Source organism: Larimichthys crocea, chromosome VI, assembly GCF_000972845.2.
Source record: "Larimichthys crocea isolate SSNF chromosome VI, L_crocea_2.0, whole genome shotgun sequence".
Lineage (NCBI taxonomy): Eukaryota > Metazoa > Chordata > Actinopteri > Sciaenidae > Larimichthys > Larimichthys crocea.
The window spans coordinates 14,773,538-14,789,966 of NC_040016.1; the positions used below are offsets into that span (position 1 = coordinate 14,773,538).

Here is a 16,429-nt window from a genome sequence, read left to right on the forward strand (position 1 = left end):
CTGCTGTGTGTATAGTTAACGGGAACTTGGAGGTAACAATGTACACACACAGTGTACAGAAGGTGGCAGGTGAGGGGTCAGTCAAGTTTTTGCCCTTGTAACAGGTTAATCTGACCATGCTTACAGCCTGACCATATCTTCTTAGGATATATAGAAATTCTCTGTTATGATAAACACTTGCATAGAAATGTGTCCAACACAAATATCTATTATAATTTAAAAAGGTTTTCTTTTTGTCCTCTCAGTCTGAATGTCGCCTGAATGTTTCACAGAGTTGTACTGATGCTTTTCCTGTAAATAAATGTCTCCTGTGGTCTGTTTGCAACCTTAAACTGAACTCAGAAAAGAACAAATAACAAAGCGGTGCCCTTTCTACAGTCACCATCATGGTATAGTCATTACAGTACCTGTTTTCATTTGGTTTTGATTGGTTACCTTCTTCACCTTTGAGGTTGCCTGTGACCCCTGGTGTGTTTCAATTTCTTTTCCAGCAGTAGAGGTCAGTAACAGCCAGTCTTTCTGAAACTGTTTTCCTTCATGGTGGTATTTTTGTTTGCTGAAGCTCCATCCCACATGATGACCTATGCCTGACACACCACTGTTCCTACAGTTGGTCAATAGATCTTAAAGGTTTTCTGGCCTTTGGAAGGATGTCTGAACTGTCTCTATTATGATTTTGTGTATTTCTTATGTGTCGTCTGAAAAAAGCTCATGTTCATTTTTCGGCTCATGTGTTATTTATTTTCCAGAGTGGGTTTGAATGTGGTTTTTAGACATTAGCAAGCTCCAGTGTCATTACCTCTGCCTGTGTGATTTATCATTCATTGTCTGTATTTGTGGTGTTGGCACTTCATCTGATGATCATGCTGTTTATTTGCGGTTAAAATTCAAGTTCCACTATTGTAGCGTCTGCCATTTGCACTTTGAGCTGTCTGTAGAGCATTTACTTGATGTTAATATTAACATGGAAATATAATATTATTATTTTAGGTTTTTAAGATTTTGGGAATGTCCTAACCAATAGTGAAGCTGAGTAACCATTCAGAGTGGTCAGCCAACCATTGCTTTTTGAAATGAAGGCTTTGATTTAGTCTCTGGTAGCATTTGTTTCTCTATCAAAACAAATCTACAGGCATGAAGCAGTTTTTCTTTAAAGCAACAAATGAAAGCTGAGTCAAAGTATGAACAGTTGGTGACCTGAAACAAGGCAGGAGTCCATTGAGAACATACGGTCAGTGGCTAAATCAGATTTTGTCAATGAAAGTCGTGGGCTTTAGTCCTAATATAGCCGCTGCTGTAGCAGCCAAGCAGGGAAATCTTGGACATAAATGGGCCCACAGATGCTGGAGCCATATGCTTCATCTCACTGCACAGAGAGTCCAACACAGTCTTCACTCGAGATTATCAATGGGAGGGGATTAAAGGTGAAGCAGCAAATCCACAGTTTCCAAGTATAGATGGTCTTATTGGGTCCTGTGAGATATTTATGTTTGGTTCACATATTCATTTGAGTGACCCTTTTTGGAATTACATTTGTATGTAATTTACACAATGCAGGATTATTATCTTGATTATTCATGACCCTCAAACTCTATCTCTATGCACTGGGCTGAAAAACACTATAATTTCCTGTTATATGAATAAAAATCTGTATATAGAAAATACCACAGTGTGACAGCAATGCATAGAGAGTTATGCTGACCAGATTTACATATAAAACAGTTCACTTAAAAGTAAATGAGAAAGCTTTGATTGAAGAACTGATTACTTTGGCTACTTGTAGAAAGCAGAACAAACTGAAAAAAACATTATGCATACAATCTCATTACCTTAGCCAGACATTTACTCGTCCAGCAGCTACAGAGCAACATTAGCAATAATTTAAAGTGTGTAAGATTTATGGGGATCTATTGGCAGGAATGGAATCTAATAATCATAACTATGTTTTCATTAGTGTATAATCAGCTGAAAATAAGAAACATGATGTTTTTATTTCCTTAGAATGAGTGATTTACAAACCAAACACTGGCTCTAGTAGGGTCTTTTGCATTTTTTGTAGGTTTTCCTGTATGCTAGGAAAGGGAGAATAAGGCGAAGCGTATTCAGTTGGTTGCAGATTGATTGCAACCTCATAGACACCATTAAATTCTACACACTGGACCTCTAAAGTCATGTTTTCTGTCAGTGTGACAAATGTAAGTTCAATATTCACTCTCATTTGCTCATCTCATTTTTTGGTCTCTGCCAATCCCTGAAGGAAATATCTGGCTCTTTAGCTGCTAAAACAGGGCAGGTGGTGTACAGCCGGTTTGAATGAATAAAACATGATGACACTATCTGAATACTAAGGCATCATATTTGGTAAGAACGCATTAGAATCATTTATAAAAAACATTTGAAGTGGCAATGTAGTTGAAATTACTAATAAGAATCTGTTAAGTCACAGAGCTTGGTGTAATGCCGGAAAACTAAAACAATGAAAGTCTCTCTACAGCTGAACAGAACTGCAGAGTTTGGGGATAATTCTCAGTGGGCTCATCACTACAAACCACTCCTTTCATATTACACACGATCTATTGTTAATAGATAGCGACTGCTGAAGCTTTAAAGTGCAGAACAAAGATATTACCAATTACCCAGAAGTAATATTTCTGTTTTTTCCATGCTATGCTTTTATTAGGAAAACCCCAAATGCATGTCTCAATGGAACTTAAAGAGGAATGACGAATGGCACTGAAAGAAAAGTTACACGTCTACCTCCAAAGCTCAGAGAGGGCTTACAGTACTAGATGGATTAGAGACAAGGTAAGTAATGTTATAGGTAAGTCAGTGCAAAGGCTTTTGGCCATGACATTCAGTTCAGTTCGAACAAGAGCTGTAAATGAGATCTTGCTTTACTGCTTAATACTTTTATTCTTCAATCCTGGCCTAAGCATGTTATCGCCAAACCTTTCACTGTCCTTAATGAGTAGAATACATTAGGCACTGGTAATTGCTTGCACTTTTGAAATATATTTTTGCTTAATCTGCTGAAAATGTATACACAAGCTGAGATATTTTCATTGTCTTGCCAGAATATTGATTGGTTTATTGATTGTTAAATGAAAGGTAAATAATCTGTTAGCTTGCTAAATTAAATATATTCATCAATAGAAAAAGTATAATTCAAAGAAAGAAAGAAAGAAAAGAAGTGTATGTGAAGGAGCATTCAGGTTTAGAGTATTTAAGGCCACTGGAGGATACAGAGGAACGTGCATGTTAGCCAAGTGAGAGGGAGAGAACGCATCTGTCACTAAGACTCAGGGCAGCTGGACACCATTCCCCCGTGCAGCAAAATCCACAAAATCTTTTACAGGATTTGTTTTTCCATTGCAGATGGTCCTTTGCACATGATTTCTTCCTATTGGTCCAGGGTCGCAGGCTGACTCTGCTGCAGGTACTACATATAAGGGTGTTCTGTGCCTGCACCAGGTTTCACCTCAGGCCTTGCACACAGAAGAAAGGAAACTGGAGAGGAAAGACTGCAGGGGATGAACAATACAGGAGGAGGTCTGCATGAATACTGTGTACTTTTATTCACAGCAGAAGGGACAGGTAAGAGTTGCACAGAGATCTTATTATTGTTTATAAAAGAATCAAATGCACTGTGCATTTCCTGCAAATGTTTTTGCAATGCATGCACACATTTGAATGACTATTATTACTATTAATTAGTTAATAGTATTAATGCTTTTACTATAGTGGAGTTACTTCAGTATTAAACAAAAAATTCTGCCATCTTTTTTTTCTTTTCTTTTTTTTTTTTGAGACAATTAGTTCTTAATCTAAAGGCCCTAAAACTGGATAACATATAAATATAAGTGCATGATGTTGTGACTTTCCATTTTATTGGAAGTAACCTTAATCTTGATTGTTTAAAAATTATGTGTTTAAAAGATGAACACTACAATTAGATCTTGAGACACTGATTAGTTCGTCTGTATTTGTGATATGTTTGAATATTTTATTCATTACAAATGGAGTTCAACTTTAAATAAACAGGCAGTAATAACCGAGCAACTGTAGGGTGTAGATTATAAATAGAATGGGTGGTAACTATTTTATAGCATTATCTGATCGTAGTATTACACGTATCATTGTAATCCACAGTACTGTTTTAAATGGATTATGTGCACTAGTCTGTAAATCAATTTAAAGAAGAAACTGGCAGAGTAAGGGTATTTTACCATTATTATTATTATTTTCTGTTTCTTTATTTTATGATGGCTTAAAAGAAAAAAAAACCTTGAAATTTGATAGACAGCTATAATGTGCAATTTACATAAGTTTTTAATTTAGCATTTTCATTGTAATTTTGAGCAATGTTGCAAAAACAAACAACAAACACAAACACAAAAAAACACTGTTGGATAAAATACAAATACTATATTATACTGTATTATATGTATCATGTCATGCATGTTATGTTGGAAAAATCTTAGTCTTAGTCACCAGAGGGCAGCATAATACAACCATGAAAACAGGGCAAACCAAAACAGGACAACAACACAGTCCAACAGACAGTATTTACCGTCTGAAAAGTGTACACACAGATATCCTCTGTATACGTATTATATTTAAAATATGTGTGTAGAAACATACTGTATGCTTTTCTAAATACACTGTATCTTACGTGGGGCACTGAAGCATTCATCTCATGATTTTGTTTGTTTTGTTTTTTTCACTCCAACAGCTTGATCAGCACACGTTTGATGACAAACCAAAAAAGTAAGTGCTTTTTTAAAAACATTTACTCCACACATATACCCTGGATTTCAACCATAGTATAATCAAATGTGTAATTTTGTGTTTACTCATTTATACATATATTCACTTCTGTTTTCCAGATATTTTACTGCCATCAAAATCCACATCGTCTGAGAAAATACTGTTTTATGGGACAGGAGAGGCATTAATCTGATTCTTTAGGTCTTGGGGTATGTATGCAGTAACATAAACGATTTTATATACATATATACATAATATATATATTATATATATATATATAATATATATATATATATAGATATATATATATATATATATATATATAGATATATATAGATATATATTCTTCTAAAGTGTATCAACTCGGTCAAAATGTTGTATTTTAAAAAAAGATATTTATTTTAACAAATGACCTGATGATAAATAAGTACAGCAACATGCATCAATGTACTTAAGTAAATAAAGTATATAATAATCTACTGATTTATTATGTTCTAAACTCTGCAGCAGGTCATCACTGGTACATCGGTAAACTGTCACATTAGAAGCTGGTTTACCTGATTGGACAGATTCTGTTTAGTCTTCCTTGACAGAATTAGGTCCCCACAGGAAACTGTGTGCGGTAAGACCTGGGTGAAGGTGGAACTGTGACATTAATTCCCTGAGCTGTGCTGATGCAAGCTCCTGCTAGATCATGAACCTTACCTTACATAAATCCAGCAGCCCCTGTTCTGATTCAAACACTTGTTCTGTTTTTAAATGAGTTAATAAAACTTAATGAAATCATTTTTAGCTGAAGATCTCAAGGTGAGGGACTATTTGAAGAGTTTCATTTACCAATTATAGAGTTTTTATGAGAATTTCATAAGTTTTTTAAAGCCAGTGTGTGGAGAAAAAAAATCTAACTTTGGCTCCCTCTATTGGCGGTACCAGAGAATTACATTGTGGCAGACCTCTCCCACATCCCAATCCCACCCCCAGATACACACAAAGTTTCATATTCACATTAGAAACGTTACACATACTGGCTTTAAATGTCCTATGTATAGGATTAAGTGGCTTTAAAACACAATATAATATACACAACTGTGTTTTTGTTACCTTAGAATTAGTCTTTTATATCTACAGACGCCACAGGTCCTCTTCCATGTAGTCCGCCATGTTAAATCGGCATATGTCTACAGTATCCCAGAACAGACAAACTTAGCGGCGGAACCCCACTGGGCACGTCTCTGTCATATTGTGACCATGTCATTGTTTTGGTCTGTTCTCCACCCAACTACAACCCCCACCAAAAGTGTTTCAGAAGCGGAGCATTTTGCCTGCCAGACTGCGTTAACTCAGATTTACAGTCAGCTCAATCTACTCTGCGCATATTGACGCAAGCTGCTCGCGGTTTCTGTCAAAAACAGAACAGCTGCAGCACTTCTGGTGGTTTTCAAACACGGATCAGAGCGGCTACGATCAGCATAGAATGTGCCATGTGACACCCATGCCTGGTGGAATCACCGGCTCGAGAGGCAGTTTTATGGCCACCTTAGCGTCTGTCCTACACATTGGTCTTTCAAGCAAGTGTCTTGTGTTGTTTCTGCAATCTGTCAACTTGGTAATTTGGTAAATTTCCTCCAATTTCACTGGCTACTAAACAAAATGTCCCTAATGCATCTAAGGTGGACAGGAACACTGCTTAAATATTTTTTATCCAATATTTTTTTATATCAACAATGGATCACATGGCCAATTCATGAGAATTGCACTTTAGTTTGGATAACAGTTCCACTAGCTAGGTTGGCTGTGGCCACTTGGCCAAACACAATTGGTAGAGAGCTAGCAAGGAATCATGTCCATCACTGACTCCAGTTGTTTATCAAGGGTGTTTGTATAGTTGAATGTTTGTGTTGTGCAGCCCCTCGCTGTCAGGTAAAGGAAAGCGGCAGGAAACAATAGGCAACATTGTAGGAGGAACACTGTAGTGTACATCAAACGTTACCATATATCAAGTGACTAACCCTGTCACCTTCTGCCAGAGGACAGACAATATTTGCTGACCTTCAATGTGCCACTTAAATAAGATGTTTACTAGCTAGCTAGTCGAGTCTGGATACACTTGACCGATTTTCCAGATTAGGCAAGATTTTGGAGGTGTAGGCTTGTCAAAATTATGTCTTCAAAGGCACAAGGTTTGGTCCAGTGTTGCCCCCCAGAATCAGAGCAGTGTACTTTGGACGATTCAGGCATGTCATTCTTCAGCCATTGTTGGACCAAGCTGTTTTGCTTGTTTTGTTAGGCACATTCAATATGTGTGTAAAGTGCATGTTCTCCTTGTTTTTGACTGTTGCAGTGCCTCAAACTAAATGAGGAAAAAATATTGCTGGATGTTTCTTGAGCACCTGTCCAAGGTTCCATGAAATGGAACATCTACTCCTGTTTTCCCATCTCTTGGCAAGTGGACACTTCTCAGAGTCTTGGAGAGACACTGGACAACAGGTATGTACGTCCATTGTTTATTGTGCTTGTTCTAGCTTTCTTTATTGGATTCTTTGTAACCATAGCTCTAAATTGTAAATAGCCATATCAGTAGTCAAGATATCTTGTTAACACCTTGCATGGTCATAGCACAACACTGTTCTCTTTGGTACAGCAGTTCAAGTCATCAGATATACCCCATTCTTTGGATACCTAATTTATGTGATATCTTCTTATGGTTTTTCCAAGAGGCAGCCATGTATTGCTTGGGGAACTAAGCTGTTGCCTTTTATTCATATTTTTGTCTAGCTTGTTATCTGCAATATATGTGTTGTCATGTCATATTTATTAGACCCAAATGATTGCAAAGAAAATCTGCAGTGACGGACTGTCTCCTTAGAATGAATGTCCTTTTGCAGTCTGAACTATCAGATAAGCACTTGAACTAGCTAGCTGATAGCTTGAACTAGCATGAACCTGTCTCTTGACAACAGGTACAACATAATGTATTGTGATAATACTGTTAGGCATTTAAAATGTGCATGTTTTGATATGCAAGACATTCAGGCGCCAACTCTGACATGCCTTAGGCTCATGGTTTACTAATGATTCTTAGTATCCTGCATTTTTTTCTGGCTGGAGATAAGTTTAGGATTCCATTGCTTTAAAAGCAGGCAAGTATTGCAAAGTCCTCTCCCTTGCAGAAATCCAATTGTCTGATCAGAAAATCTCGTACTACAACAAAATGGCATCTTTGACACCTAATCTGCTCCAATCATTTAAAAACCCTCTGGTAGTCAGTGCTGGTGAAGTTCACAGGATTCTATGAACTTCAAAGTACAGAAATTTGAAAGGCCACTTTTAGGGCAATAGTGTGTTAACATTATAAAACCTATTGATTTTCTGCTGTTGATCCAGCAAACTTCTTTATAACCACATATCGGTTTTATAAGACAGAGCCCTGGCAGCAACGGCATAGTCAAATTAAAGCTGAATTAAAATTCTTAGCAGCAAGCAGAGGCTTGGAAGTCTAACTACCAGTGAAATAAATTCATGTTTTAATAGAATATGAGTCTGACATGCCCAGAAGGAATATTCTACTCAGAAACAAGTCAACACCCAATCATCTTAAAATTTATTGTGTTGTTGTTGTACGTGTTTTACAGTATAACCAAAGCTAAAAAAACATTTTATCCAAAGATACTTTTGATAGTGCAGAGACTGTAGTGGTAGTAAGTGGTAATAAAATGCTAGTACAGGAACTTGGGGTCCTTTTCCTTTCTCAGTTTAAAATGTGCCACATGGCTAGTGTTGATTATCAGTGTCAGTACTTGTCCTGATCAGTATTCCCATACATGTGTTGTACTTTTGCTCAACAATACACTAGAGTATCTTCTGTAACAATATTATTTGACATACTGTTATTAAAGGACAGTGATTTTGTGTTCACAACTGTAATTATCTTCGACTGCCTTGCACTTTACTGATGCATACAGTATCAGTATATGCAGACAGCAAGTCTAGTGCCCTCTGTTGACCAAATTGTAAACAACCACAACTGTAGTAAGTATTAAAATATTTACCTCTCTCTTTGCTGACTGTTTTGCTGAGTTTTAGATCTGTGACAAGCAAGAAACTGACTTGCTGTTCATAGTACCTCAGACAAATGTCTGTCCAGATATGGCATTTTTTGGGACCTTCAAAGAAAGTTTTCCTTCCTTTAAATTCAATTATTGTCCAAGTATACTCATTGTTATGAAATACCTTTACTCTAGAGTCTCTCAAACTTTCACCTCAAATATTTGTTGTGCTGGTCTCAAGTAGTGAACTATCTTGGATTTTGAAATGCTTGCAGGTAAACGTCACAGAGTAAATGGTCGATCGCCGTAAAGCAGGAGTTGATTTAACTGGATTTTTTCCTATAGTAAATCTGAATAAGCGTCCTTCAAGCTTATTACTTTAACAGCGCCACCAAGTGGCAAAAAGTAAGGTTGGGTCTGATCCTGAGTTTAGTAAACATTGGCAGTATACCAGCAAATGCACTTACAATTACTTGGTAGGCCTTGGTATACAGGCTACCTAATCGATTTTTAGAAAATACGTAAAATACCAATATTATTTCTGGTGGTTAGCAATCATTTGATATTTAAATACATCAGCTACACATTTAACAATTAATATGTTTAACAATTAAAGATATTTTAAGATATTGCAACAGGTGAAATCATGAATGATTATTTCTAAATATATTATATAAGTTTATATAGCTTATTATATTATATTATATTATATATTATGTATGTATATTCAAAGTATTTTGTATATTTTAAATGATAATGAAACTAATCTCTTTTAGCAGGTAGTGTTATTTAATTTACCATGCAACTGTGAACTATGATAGTAGTTGCTTCTATAATTATTTGACAATATGATGTATGTGACATTTTCCAATATATAGATTAGATTTCCATTATTGTAATTATTCATGCTATGCAGAATTTTCTTCTTTTTACACCTTGATTCATCCAGCAAAGACTATTAAAATCAGTTGGCCTCTTTTACAGCGGACACTTTGTCAAAAGTAAAGCTGTACCTGAGTTCACATTAAGGATGCCGGATGTTGTTCTGTAACAAGGCACTTCTGATGTAACACATAGAGATATAACGGGTAAGTAGGTCTGTCGTAATGGGATCATCCTGTGGATTTAAAAGATATTTGAAGTGCCATGTACATTGGAGCAAGAATGAAGACAACATTGTAAATCTAAGCCCTTTGAAATGGTTCTTAAGACATGAGACAAGGCATTGGATTTCTAAACAAATAGCCTAATGTGACACCTAGTCAACAGGCGAGGCCTGCAGAATACATATCGGTATAATATAGGCCTTCTTTAATTGTAACAAGTTAATAATATATTGTCTATAACACTATGCTTTCTGTAAATTCTACCCTTTTACAGGTTGCCTGGATACATACATTACAGAACACCTAACATGTAGGATGTATATTTTTGAGATGTGGATAAATATTGGTACAAATCTTGATATAAAGCAGATACATTCCAGCTAAATAACAGCATTTACTCTCTAATATGTGAGGGTGCCATAGAAATATATTGGTGGAAATACCAATACATGGTACTTCACTTTTGTTTGTGTGCAGTGCATTGTACCAGCTCACTTAGTTGGCCAGCCTACATTTTAGAATGCTAATTAAATAATTGATCTGTCCTCTGCTTAGGGATTTGATTAGACCGAGTCAACAGCATGTCTGACGGCAGGCTCAAAACCAGGCATACTTTTCAAGAATTCTATCTATTTGCTTTACATATTAATAGCACGAACTCTTAACGCCTAACCAAATATCATAGCATGGTTACTGTGTGGCAACTAATCATTACTACATGTTTGTAAATGAATCTAAACACCCAACATGTCACTGTCATCAACAGTTTACTTGAGGACTGGTGTGGGAAAGGAGAGAGAGTGAGAGCAGTTTCTTCCCAGGTTGTCCTGTCATGACACAGCGTGGGACGAGTCTGACTGACACCTTAAACCTTCCTAGGGGATTTGTGGGCTTGTGATTGGAGTGAAGGATTAGGGTTTTAGTGGCACACAGCAAACAGTGGGTCTGTGGGTCAGTGTGTTAGTATATCAGTGAGTCAGTAGGCTTTTATTTTTCCCAGAGTAGGTCAGCTATCTTTCCATGAGAGGGGCCAGTGCAGTTTTCATCCTGGTGTCAAAGAGTACTCACCTGATCACACGCGCAAACACAACCTCAACCCATGTTCTTCTCCTGTCATAAAAAGGTGTCTTTTTCATAGCCCCTTGGCAGGGCTGTCAGCTGGCAAAACATTTTTATTCTCTCATCATTATTCACTTTTTTATTCATGTATTCACATGTTGCTGATGTCACAGATCCTGTGATTCACTTGTAGTTGCTATGAGATGCCACCCATCCCAATGACATCATGCCATCATTGTAGACGTTTGGAGTTGCCAAACCTGCCAAAGTCTAGACATTGTGAGATGCAATAAGCACACAAGCATAGACCAGCAAGAACCAGTGAGCTGATGTGGCTTAAAAGGTAATTTCATTCAGAAACATGTTTACTCGCCTATGTTTAACCACTTACCCCTTGGGGTATTGAACCAGGCAGATAGTCAGATGATTTTAGTTTGGTCATGCTGAAACAGCTGCTGCCACCCAACTTCATGGAAATATGCTTGTGTCACACAAAACATTAAAAATAGTTTAAGAAGTCAACATCACTGTAATATTCCAGAGGTAATGATGTGGTATTCTACTCTGAATCATCTACGGGCATCAATGTGTTGAGTGTGTGAGTTTTCACAACTTTTTCCATACACTTCCATTGTATTGGGATGTTGGCAGAAAACTCTTGGAAACACGTCTGAAGTACCTGCTGATAAAAGCCAAACTATCTAGCTATATGCATGACTAGAGACCACAAGGTGTAAGTGAGAATTTATGCTTTGTGGGTTCAAGGGCTCCTTCCTTTTAAAAAAGGTACAGATTTCCTACCTACATCAACACGGTGTACCATGTTGTTGGTAATTTTCTAGGGTGAAAATTCAGCACACTTACATTTACCCAACACCATTCCTTCTCGGCTATGCCCTTTGAATGATGTGGCCACTGAATTGGGGCACAGTTGGGGAAATAGTATCGAACAGTCTCAAGTAACTCATTATCTACTATACAGTTCTTTCAGGGTTATTCAGAATTACAAACAGTCTACAGTCATACTGTCAAAAGTTAGCGACGAGTAACTTAAGACCAGATATGCTATTCAGTACTTCAATACTATTACCATACTATAATAGTTTCTTACTTGTTCTTTGGTTACTCCTCAGGATTGTATGCACCTTGTCAAGTATTACCAAGCACTCATCTTGTTCCACTAGAACAGCGATAATGTATTGATACTAGTTTACTTTAGAAAAGTTCAACCTCATCCCAGAAGGGGGTGCCCAATACCTGGACTGCATCAAACCTGCAACCTTGAAGTCTCAGTAAACTAAGTTTTCTGACCAGTAATAGATGAATGTAGAGAGCTGACATATCTGACAGAATCTCTATTGTATAATTCACTTAGATGTAATTAAACCCAAATGCGACGAGCACTCTAAATCTAAGTGCCTCTCCTCTATTTCCTATTGGTGACAAGACTGGAATTGATTGTCAGCTGGCTGTAAAGAACTGTCATTGCAGCCTGATATCAAAATATTCGTATAAAGTCAACATGATACACCTAAGACTTTTCATTCTATGTCTGTTCATAGACAGACATTTTATTATTAGAGTCAGATGTATGTTGAGGAATCGCTTCGTTTGAACGAAGAGATCCTAAATACGAATGCTATTGTTTAACATAATCTGCTGTTTTATGTGCTGTGTTGCGATAACACACATGCATCACCTCCTTCAGTTTTTACAGCAGAGGTGCTCAGGTCTGCAAAAACCAGGTCATGAGAGTGGGTAAGGATAGGCTTGTGTTTAAGTTAAAGGATAAGCATGTCATGACTGAGTTCACCTGCCAGTGCTTTGATTCACAGCAACTGAATTAACCTGGAGTCTATGTGGTTTTCTTTCTCCTATAAATACTGCTATCGATGACAACATGACAGTATGACAAACAAGCAATAACCACACTGTGATAGAAATATTTTTGTATAGTGCATAACTGATGACCATGAAATATTAGACCACTGATAACTTGGACAGCAATATGTATAAACATTTTTAGTGCCAGTCTACCCTCAGATTGATTATAGTCCATGTTGGATGGTGTATCATTGGCTGTAAAAGGGGAGTTGTCAAATGTGATTTTGGTCTTTGATCTTTAGAACATTTACTGCAAGATGAGATTTAAAACATGGAAAATTGACTTAGCTAAGTGTATATGCTTGAGTTTGTACATCTTATTCATATCTTACGCTTAAAAACCTCTATAGGTCAGTGCATATCATGGTTGACCGTATAATGTCATTTTGTGGTGATTTAGCACTGTAAAAGAAAAAAAAGCAGGTAATTCATTCTGTGTAGATGGGTGCCTTTGTACTGTTCATACACTTCCCAAAATGAAACCTATAAGATACTTTATTGTCTCTTTGTAAAGTTGATTAATCCCAGATGCAAATGCATGATGTGAAAATGACAATATGCCAAGAGAATGTTTGCAAACCAAACACAGACAGTCCATAAAGCCACTTCCACTGTTTGTATGAGCAAACATGTCCTCTGCTCTACAGACAGTGCCAGTACAATCACATTATGGGTAACTTGTTTCTCGCGCTGGCTAAGATTGGTAATTTGATGACACGGCATATGTTTTCACATGCAAATAATTCTTCTAACATCATCATCAACACATACCTGCCTTATGAAGACTACAACTGACTTTATGGTAGTAAGTATGTATATTCACACTACATGTGAAAATAAATGATTGTGAAAAGCATTGAGGTGGAACATTTTCTAAATCAAAACATATCCCCACTGTCCCTGTATATCTTTTAGCCACAGCTGTTAAAATAATTAGGATTGTATTCATAGATACTTAGTTTTTTTCTGCTGTGGTCAGTTCAAGTTGTATACATTTTTACTATTATTATTCTTGTTATAAGGTGCAGTGTGTTGTCAGTGTGGTTAAAGAGGAGAGATACAGTTATCAAAAAAATATAATGGAAACAACCAGGATGATTTAAAATATTTATTAAAAATATACTGTAATCACGTTATGACATCATTCATTATGGACAAAATATAGTATTATATAAAAAATAAAGACAATCATTGCAACTTTAAATTGATACAAATTCAAATTCTGGCTCCATTTCCACCACCAGTTACAGTATTAAGAAATTCCTGCATTACCTGTGCGCTCTGCAAACTGTGATACCACACATTTTTAAACACAACTAGAGCTTAAGAAAATAACATTGACGTTTGCTTCCTGTAGGCCTATTTACATTTTCTAGGTTGTGCTCACCTGAGTTATAAGCAGTAGACCTTTCAAGCAAAATTTGCTCTAGAAATACAGTAGGGTGATAAAGTGCTTAGCAAGTTATGTTACGATGGCACCTCATTGTCACATTTAGTCCTTAGACAGAGGGTGCTTACAAGATAAAATAATAAAAAATAAACTTTTGCAGTGTATAATGTCAGGACAATACAGGTCCTTAAGTCATGCAGTTTACCAACACAGTAAGGAAACATTATTCAGAATGCAGAGAGCACTGAGAAAGCATGAGAAGTAGACAAGGCCTGGGTCTCAAATCTAAACTTCTTTGGTATTAGCAGTGTGATACTCTTGTAGTTGGAATAAGAAATAATTCTACCATATAATTCTTCCCAACGTAAAATAACATAAGGCATGTGCTGACAGATGTCAATCTTTGTGAGCTGTTGCACTATTTTCTTTCCCAACTAAATCCTTTATTTCTGGCATATGCTGCATATAACTGCACATATTTAAAACAAAGTTAGAATTATAAATTCTGCAACTTAGATAAGAGGAAGATGATTTAAAATTCCCTGAAATGATTATCAGATTGCCCTAGCTGGAACGTTTCTAATTTTACATCATCCAAAGAAAACTTTAGACTTTGGGAGATATAAATGCCAACGTGCAACAGTACGTGCTCACTGACCCAAATGCCTCACAGACCTTCACATTACCCAATACTGAAGCAATAGCTAAATGTTTGCTCACGCTGCTGAGAAATGACCTTGGGTTTATACAATGTCAGAGTAATAGTTGCCCAACTGATTAGCCTACTTGTGTAAATAATACAGTGGAGATGCTGATCAAACGTATTTCAACCTGCATGCAGCATCGGATATACCTAGAAAGAAACTGTTTCTTGCCACAACTTCACAGGAGTTTGTTGGATATAGAAAGAAAGAAGAAGTCATTATCTCAGAATACAAATAATAGCCCATATAAACATTGCGTGACAGGTCCACATAAAAAGACTCTTTTAGTCAGTAAAAACTGAGATGTAGTTTATTCTCTAGATGTATTCTTTTTGGTATTTAGACCAAGATGACTCGACGTCCAATTTAGTCATGAATTAATGAAGAAGGCACATTTTAATCAAAGATGTGTTAAAAACCTTACTTTAAAATGGAAACAAATAAAAATATTGTATGTTGGGAAAGTCAGGTCTTTTCCCAATGTCCAGAAAACATTTTACTTTGAACTGAATCTCAGCAGCAATTGTGAGAAACAAAATAAATAACCTATATATAATGACAATTAAAAAAACTGCAGCTATAAAATTAACAGGACAGTGAAGGCTTCATAATAATCTCTTTGTGTTTGGTGTGACCTCCATGATCTGCTTGTCACCACTATGAATGTTTTATATTAATATCACACCTTTCTTATCTATGTTAAGTAGCCTATGCCATATGTTAAGGTTGCTTAGTGTCTAGCCCCCCTTTAATTTATGCCTCTGATATATGGATGAAAAAATGTGTCTGCATTCAGACGCAGTGCATAATCTTATTTAGATTGACTCTGCTGGTTCTAGGCACAATTTTCTCTCTAACTAGCTCTTTACATACTGCATCTTACAAAACAAAATGAATGATAAACAGTATGATTTCTTTATCTATAACACAAAAAATCTAGTAATGTAAAATTTGTACAGTATATTTTCCTTCCAGAAATGTCTTGCTGTCTCATCCTTTGCTTACCCTGTAATCGTTTTTTTGTGCTTACCATTTATGTAATCTAAACACTCTCCTCTGTTTATGTGTCTTTGTATCTTTCTGTGAGGGTTGTTGGTCTGTTTCTTTTAAGTTTCCCGTGTTAAAACAAATCTATATTACCTATACCATGTCTCTCCTTTATGTACACCCACAGGACTCCACTATCATATCTGGGACGTCCGTTTTGACAATGCTATGCTGTGAGTTGAAGTACACCATGGAGAGTGGCTGTCGCTCAGTGGGAACACAACATGAAGATGCAGCCGTGTTGATGCCATTGACTTTCAGCTGGCTGAAGACAGTGGCATGGAATGAGGATGCTATGCCTGGGGAGCCAGACAGATGTTGGGGGCACTGACCCATGCAGTAGTTCATATGGTAACCTTCAGGTGCAATGATCCAGTCATGCCATTGGATATCTTTGAACTTGATGTAGAAGTCTCTTTTGCAGCA

General features: G+C 36.6%; 1 protein-coding gene across 1 annotated transcript in view; it reads right to left on the minus strand.

Moving 5' to 3' along the window:
• Positions 1–13,959: 13,959 nt before the first annotated feature.
• LOC104919974 (inhibin beta B chain) overlaps positions 13,960–16,429 on the minus strand; it is a 4,123-nt gene continuing 1,653 nt past the window's right edge. Inside the window, exon 2 of the mRNA XM_019268668.2 lies at positions 13,960–16,429. This exon is cut by the window's right edge and continues 467 nt beyond it. Within this exon, the coding sequence (XP_019124213.1) occupies positions 16,115–16,429 (315 nt within the window). The 3' untranslated portion in view covers positions 13,960–16,114.